Source organism: Sardina pilchardus, chromosome 13 (assembly GCF_963854185.1).
Source record: "Sardina pilchardus chromosome 13, fSarPil1.1, whole genome shotgun sequence".
NCBI classification, from domain to species: Eukaryota; Metazoa; Chordata; class Actinopteri; order Clupeiformes; family Clupeidae; genus Sardina; species Sardina pilchardus.
This window is the reverse complement of record NC_085006.1, coordinates 24,383,289-24,391,364: the sequence shown is the minus strand read 5'-3', so window position 1 is coordinate 24,391,364 and position 8,076 is coordinate 24,383,289. Positions and strand designations below refer to the sequence as shown.

At 45.3% G+C, this 8,076-nt stretch overlaps 1 protein-coding gene across 1 annotated transcript in view; it reads left to right on the top strand.

Moving 5' to 3' along the window:
• The first annotated feature begins 6,190 nt into the window (after positions 1-6,190).
• Positions 6,191-8,076, top strand: part of ptgir (prostaglandin I2 receptor) — a 47,279-nt gene continuing 45,393 nt past the window's right edge. The window contains exon 1 of the mRNA XM_062553320.1: positions 6,191-7,753. Within this exon, the coding sequence (XP_062409304.1) occupies positions 6,911-7,753 (843 nt within the window). The 5' untranslated portion in view covers positions 6,191-6,910. The remainder of the gene's footprint in view (positions 7,754-8,076) is intronic.

Sequence of the window (8,076 nt, the reverse complement as noted above, 5' to 3'; positions counted from 1 at the left end):
TTATTGAAGTGGAAGACAGACATCAATGAAGAGAAACACAAAAGTAGGCACAATAAGTATAAGTACACACAATAAGGGTGATCACACACACACACACACACACACACACACGCACACCAACATGAGGATATGCATGTGGCACAACCAAAGAGAGACTACACACACACACACACACAGAGTCCAATACATGACATAATAAAAACGCAAACGCAACTCAATACACAACCAATTAGACAGAACAGCACAAACACACCCACGCGGCATTCTGCGTACCCAGCAGAGTCGCTAAAGCCCTTGACGCTACAGTATTGAATGTACAGTTTTTGGGCTTTTGGGAAAAAAGTGTCCATAGTTTTGCATTTTTTAAAGAAGACAAAAACTTTCAAGACATTGCTTCACAGAAAACTCTTTTATTTACCAAACCGATAAAAAAAAAATGGACATCACACAATCAACTGGTCTCTCACACAACCTGGCCCTAGACCTCTGAAGTTCGCTCACAAAAAGGAACCAAAGCTTCCATATTTGCCCAAATATGGAGATCTGGGTGTTAATTGAAGCTACTATGGCAAGTTGCATTGCAAGTTAGCTCTGGGAAAGCACAAATCAAAGTGTGCTGTGTTATTGCACCATAGATAATAGTTTGTAGAGCAAATGATTGGTATTTTACGATTTCTTTGTCCCTGCAAGTGTAACAGGTACATGCATACAAACCCATCAAACATAACATAGCAAGCCTTAATATCAGAATCCCATACATCTGTCATCCAACAAAGTTACATTTTAATTGCATGCATATCCCTCCATGCAAGACTGAAGTCCTGATGGATACAAAGTGAAATCAGATCCTTAAGTCTCAAAATAGTGCCTCCAGTGTGACAGCTCCCATTGGAGTTCTAGCAAGCTCCCGTAATGTTTGACCAACCTAGCAACAGTAGTAACAATGGGAGACGGGGCGTGGTCAGAACCCCCAAGACACCAGTGCCTCCGAGAACCGGCCCAGTCTCAAGGACACGGGCTGGTCTGCCATTGGACTTCCTCAGGAAGTCCTCGGTCAGTGCTGCTCTATTGGGCTTGACGATAGCTGCCCACGAGACTCAAGTCAGCACGTCAGTTCCCGAGGTACTGTGCTGTACTCCTCCTTAAGGCTCAGGCCAACCCAACAGGATAGCAGTTGAGCTCCTCCCCCTGGTGATCTCTTTCCCCTGCAGGTCTTTTCATCAGCTTGGACATCCTTCTCTGCAGTGCACCTTGACGCTCAAATGTTTTGTGTGGGTATGTGTGTGTATGACTGTGTGTGTGTATGTGTATGCCAGGAGGGAAGCGAGGAGACAGATGTGATTGCTCAGCTTGTGATCTAAAGGAATTTAATTCACACAACGACAGGGATCATCCCACTGCCGCCACCAAAATGTGAAAAAGTCTCCATAGTATTGCATTCTAAAACATTCGAGACAATGTTTTGAGAACTCTTTCTTTTTAATTCCCAAACTGATCAAAAATGGACACCACACAACAATCAGATGCATTTGAACCTGCCGCTATTGTTAATGTTAATTGTAAATGTTAATTGTAAATGCTTGGTTGTTGCACCCAGTGAATCAACAAGTTACGATGAATTTTGTGTGTGATAAAATTGTTATTATTGGGGAAACCATATCTTCAGTGTTGGAGTGAATATTTAAGGAGCAAAATATAACAGAAGACGCCGTTACAACACAGCTAACTCCACCGTAAACAAATGAGCTCCTGAACAGCCTTCCGTGCATATAGCCTCACGCACCAAAACCCTGTCCCTTTTAAAGTGCACCAGAGTGGGTGTGGCCCAATTAACCAATTAGCTTCACCTGTAGACTATTACACCGATAATAGCCAAACAGGTACATATAGCAAAGGAACATTCAATAGACTATGTGCAAACTGCAAATAAACCTTACAGAAGAAGAAGAAGAAGAAGAAGAAGAAGAAGAAGAAGAAGAAGAAGAAGAAGAAGAAGAAGAAGAAGAAGAAGAGGAAGAGGAAGAAGATATATGTGCACAGAATGCTGTCTGTGTGAGCTTGTTTGTTTCTGGTGGAGCCAGATGTGTTTGAACCTGCCACTATTGTTAATGTAATCAGTGTCTCACGGGCTGGTTGGATGTTACGGTTACGGTTACGGTTATGTTGCTTAGTAGACGCCTTTATCCAAAGAGACATACAAACAAAAACAATTCAATAACTAAATTTAGCAGTTGATCAGACTATAGTGTCGACTAAAGAGAGTAACATAAAACAATAGACAGTTTCAATATATGCAAGGCTTATGAAAATAAACAATGACTAAATGGGAGAATAGTAAATAATCAATAAAGTCATTCAGATGTTGTACTGGGGAATCAGCATGTCATGATAAGGAAGGATTTGTGTGTGTGTTCAAATTTGTATTATTCGGCAAGAAAGATATTCAGTGTCGGAGTGAAGATATAAGGAGCAGAATATACAGAAGATGTCGTTACAACACAGTTACACAATATAACACATGAGTGTACAGGAAGAGCCTATAATGCACCTAATAAAACAGTTTCGTAAAACAGGAAAGACTGCATTCAACATCTTCACAGGGTTGTGTGTATTGGGCATCAATGTGAAGCTCCGCAGAAACTGTGACATCATATTGTCTTGAAAAGGACAATACATTTATTTACATATTACATATTATTTATTTACATATACATATTACAAGATATATTTATTTACTGTAACACACTGACAAGCTGCTTGGACAAATGAGGACCACAGCAACAGCAACGCTTGTGGTTACAGCCATTTCCTGTGTATTAGCCACATTGTGTATAAAGTGCATGACAGTGTTATAAGGAAGTTCTTTTTTTTCCTAAGAAAAACCCCAAAACTATATTAACACCATATTAACTGCCACTGTGTATTAACCTCAGAGCTGAAGATATTTCGCAAAATCAATGTATAAACCGTGGCTAATGGTTGGGAAATTACGGTGACAACAAACGGCATTATGTATTAACAGTAGATACTGATAAGGTAGGACATGAAATAAATAAGAATGGATGAAAAAAGTTAATTTTGTGTTGCTGGGGAGCTGGCGTGAGGGAATGAGGAGACTGAGATGTTAGAATAACCTATGTTGTGCACTTCCACTGTCTTTGCTGTACATAGATTAGACCTGCTTGCCATTCACCTGTCTAAACCAATGTGTGTCTCTCTTTCTCTCTGTGTCTGTGTGTTGGAATGAAAGACTTTCATTCTTAAAAACACACCAAAAAAACTATTTAATTCCAACTCTTGTAAGCTGTCCCCTTACTGACATGAAGCCGACATGTCCTGACATATTAGTCTTCATCAGGCTTGGCCTTGGCTATTATGCTACAAGGGCTGTCACTATGGAAGTGCCTTAGGGGTACGATTCAATGTGCAAAGAATGTATGGCAGGTTTACACACTGCCATGGTCATATAAATAATTAGCACTGGAGTCTGTCACTGTTTCTGTGTGTGTGTGTGTGTGTGGGGGGGGGGGGATGTGTGTTTTAGTGCATGCATTAGTGTGTGTGTGTGTGTGTGTGTGTGTGTGTGTATGCCAAGAGGTAAGCGAGGAGACAGATGTGATTGCTCAGTTTGTGATCTAAAGGCTTTCAAGGCAGAGGCCCTGAAAAAGCAAGCAGACAGAGGTAGGGATACCAAACAAGCACCTGGGACTGAGTCACACACATAAACACGCACACACACGCACTCACACACTCACAACAAACAGAGAGAGAGAGAGAGAGAGAGAGACAGAGAGAGAGAGAGAATTTACACATACACACAAGCATTCACTTGTACAATACACTTGTACAAACCAGCAGCCCCTTATGCCCCCCCCCCACACACACAAGCTGTTTACACAGAGTTATCTACAAGTCAGATAGTCAGTAATCACTCACACTTAAACACACTCCCTCCAATTTACAGAGATAATGGAACAAGTAAGTGATTCACTTGAAAGGACATGGAAGGCTATATACTGTACATGTGGAGCGTAGCATTCCTCCCCCAGCCTGACGCTGACTCGCGGTGCCCCCCCCCAGTGCCCTCTGTACTGGGGAGGTGCAGGGCGCAGTGGGGCTAAAGATGCTACAGTACCATGGCTAAATATGGACACATCTGGCCTCTAAGCAGCATGGGAGCCAGCGGGCGGGCACGCTGTTTTGAAAGCAGTCGCAAAATACGCTTCATGGTGGAAAACACAAAACGAAAACAAAATAATGAATTAATCTATCTCCCTCTTTCTCTCTCTCTCTCTCTCTCTCTCTCTCACTCACACACACACATGCACTCTGTCTGTTTCTCTCTCTCTCTCTCTCTCTCACACATACACACACTCTCTCTATCTGTGAGTGTGTGTGTTTGATATGCATCCAATTAATGACTTGCATAGTATCACAAAAATCTGTTAAAAAAATGTGTGGTCATTGCACTGTTCGCAGTAAAATGTGAAGAAGTTCACATACAAATCTCCATGGAAAGATATTATTGATAGATAGTTAAGAGTCATCAGAGTCACATTAGTGCATCAGAGTCACATTAGAGAGAAGATTGTGATAGTCTCTAGGGGAATAAGATGAAATTGGGTGGAATGGAATGTGTGTTTTTGGCATCACTACTTGACCACTCTGTGATCAGAAGGGCTTTCATCCACACAGAAATGACACAGCAATGACGTTAAACCTGTTTGCTATTGAAATGCAATGGAGCGTGACTCCCATAGGAGGTAGGCTAATAGGCGGCGAGAGGCAAAGGTCCCAGCAAATTACCTCAATAGTTCTAATGGATGACAAATTGGTCAAAGGCAAGCTAACTCAATCTCAGTCAATATTTGTGGTCGATGAGGTAAGCTCAGGGGCACCTTGAGTTGAGATGACATATACCACTCAAAGAGCAGACGAACACCACTGAGGAAAGTAGGCTGACAGCTGAAAGATTTACAAAATGAGGTGATTTGGTTTAACGCTTCCGCAAAGTTGTCTCGACTCTCGAAGTCATTTAAAGTAGGCCTAGGTTACATGTGAAGTGTCCGGTCCTTGACCTTGCTCCGTTTTGTCAAGGCTGTTACGAATAGCGTTGTGAAATAACTGTCATGTCTGCAGCAGCTGTCTGACCGCACATATTCAAACATTATCCGAAAGTGTTATAACTGACACATCAGTGCAATGAGATAGGCTAAGGGTTCTTTCCCAATGCTCGAAGCCCACTATAAAAGATAGATGACTAAAGCGCTTCGACATAATGTAATTGCTAAATTGCGCCTGCGTTTTTTCCCCCTTGTTGTCCATATCCTATCCTCTGCCTCCTCAGCCATGTGTTTCGACGCTCCAACTTTCCCAGACTGAGGTAAGGTAACCTTGCGCAAGGCAGTTCGATTGTTTTAGGCTAGACTGATTTTCTCCGGCCCCCAAATAAAGTGCGAGCTATTTCACATGAGTTGCGTTCAGAGTCGCTTATTCGCTCTGTATGAAGAATTTTACAGCGTTGAGAGAGAGAGCGCGAGAGCGCTGCTGTCGGGTGGAAACCTTGTAGGACTGTTCAAATCCATTCGTTTTCAGAACATTTAAAAACACTTAATCACCTTTTTTTTCAAAATTGCGTCGTAAAAATCTATAGATATGGGGTTACAGCGATAGGCCATAACTTCACGCCTATTTGACACTGATGTAGCCTATTCTGTTAAGCCAGAGTAGCTACACGTTATTCCCTACCTACCCTATAAAACACTACAACACGCTGCATGCAGGTTATCCCCTGACCGTAAATTAGATAATACCACTTAAGCAGAGATAGCATCCATCAGGTTCAGACAATGAATTGCTGTGTGTCTGCGCTACTGTCCCTCATTACAGAACACCTTTAACCTGGTCAGGTCACTGACAGGTTTGGAGAATTATGGCACATAATTACAAATTTAGACAGAATTGTTCTCTGCTAGAGTAGGCTAGCCTACAGGTAGATTGTTAATAAGATATTGCTTAAATTATGATTTATAGCCGTACTCGTCAGCTACATGGTAAGGACAAGTCGTGAATGACGTGAACATTAAAGTCGAAGTGTGACGCGGACGTCCCCACCCTCAGACATGCGAGAGCTGGCAAATTGTATCCAACGTGGTGGAGGAATCAGGCGCATTCTAAGCGTGGAGTTCGTCCGGTAAACAACCACACTTCAAACTTGTGACAAGTTTCATTTCCTTCTATCATATTATTCGATTATTAGACAGAAACCCTCATTGCAAAGTTTACTATACGGAACACAAGCGGGAGAAGTTGACATAAATGTGACAACTTGAATGAGAGAGAGGAAGCGGTTATTGGATTCTACGCGTGATTTACAGCTCGTGTGCCAACATCTGGCTTTAAGGACCGAAAACGAAAGACAATCTCTTCAAACCGGACCATCTCGAGCTGCCGACGTTCCTGGACATTATTACGAACGGAACAACACGATGACATTAAGAGACGGCACAAAGGTGACTGGTCGCTTTTTAAATGGACCATTTCGAAATTAATGTGTGATAAGAACTACGTTTACTGCGCGGTAGAAAATTAGCCGAGAAGTTACTCATGCTTTCTACCTCAACAGCTGGGTGAGCCGTGGAAATGCATCTGTTTCGAGATGAAAGTTAGTCTGTCCGTCCGGATGCAGGGGTGCTATTCTCCCACTGGCAACCATGGTGGAGTTTAATATCCCGAAAGACGCAGCACCGTGCGACACCCGAGTCCCTGCGATTTTGAAACAGCGCTTCAGTATGGTCTGACTTTTCTTTTAAACATTTGGACTGAACTCTCGCTTTTTTCCCCTCCACCCCTTCCGGACCATTTCTCGAGGGAAGATGCTTCTTATTTAAACTCTCCCTCCTCGGTCCCGATGCACTCAGCGACCATGCACAGCAACGCCTCTTGCGAAGAATACACCAGAATCAGCGATAGCGGGAGTCCCGTGGTGAGCACGATCATGTTCATCGCCGGTGTGGTGGGCAACCTGATGGCCCTGGGCATCCTGGGCGTCCACCGCAAGGAGCACCGCGCCAAGTCCTCCGTCTTCTGCATCCTGGTGACCGGCCTCGCCGTGACCGACCTGCTGGGCACGTGCTTCCTGAGCCCGCTGGTGTTCGTGTGCTACGCCCGCAGCTCCTCGCTCCTGGGCCTGACGGGCAGCTGGCACCTGTGCGGCCTGTTCGCCTTCGCCATGACCTTCTTCGGCCTGGCGTCCATGCTCATCCTGTGCGCCATGGCGGTGGAGCGCTGCCTGGCCATCAGCCACCCGTACTTCTACTCCAAGCGCGTGCGCCGCAGCTTCGCCAAGCTGGCGCTGCCGCTCATCTACGCGTTCACCTGCGCCTTCTGCCTGCTGCCCTTCTTCGGCGTCGGGCAGCACAAGCAGTACTGCCCGGGCACCTGGTGCTTCATCAAGATGGAGGCGGACGGCGGGGACGCGCACGGCGACGACCGGCGCACGCTGGCCTTCTCGCTGTCGTACGCCACGCTGATGGCACTGCTGGTGGCCGCCGTCTTCCTGTGCAACGGCTCGGTCATCCTCAGCCTGTGCCGCATGCACCGGAGCCAGATGTCGCGGCGCGGCTCGGTGCTGTCGGCCGGACGCAAGCGCAAGATCATGGTGTTCGGGGGACAGGGCGACGAGGAGGTGGAGCACCTGGTGCTGCTGGCCTCCATGACCGTCATCTTCGTCGTCTGCTCGCTGCCCCTCACGGTGAGTGCTATGACTGTACCGGCCGCTGCACGGGATGTCACTGTCAGTGTCTCGGTCACTGTCACACACACACACACACACACAGACACACACACAGACAGACAGACAGACAGACAGACAGACAGACAGACAGACAGACAGACACAGACACAGACACATACACACACATGTGTACGGTTGCGATGTACTTGTTGCTCCTTACGATGCAGCACTGGAAGTCACACACACAGACACACACAGACACACACACAAACTCACACAGCTACTGATGTGTACCGTACGGTTGTGATATACTTGTTGCCCCTTACGATGAGTAGCCACTG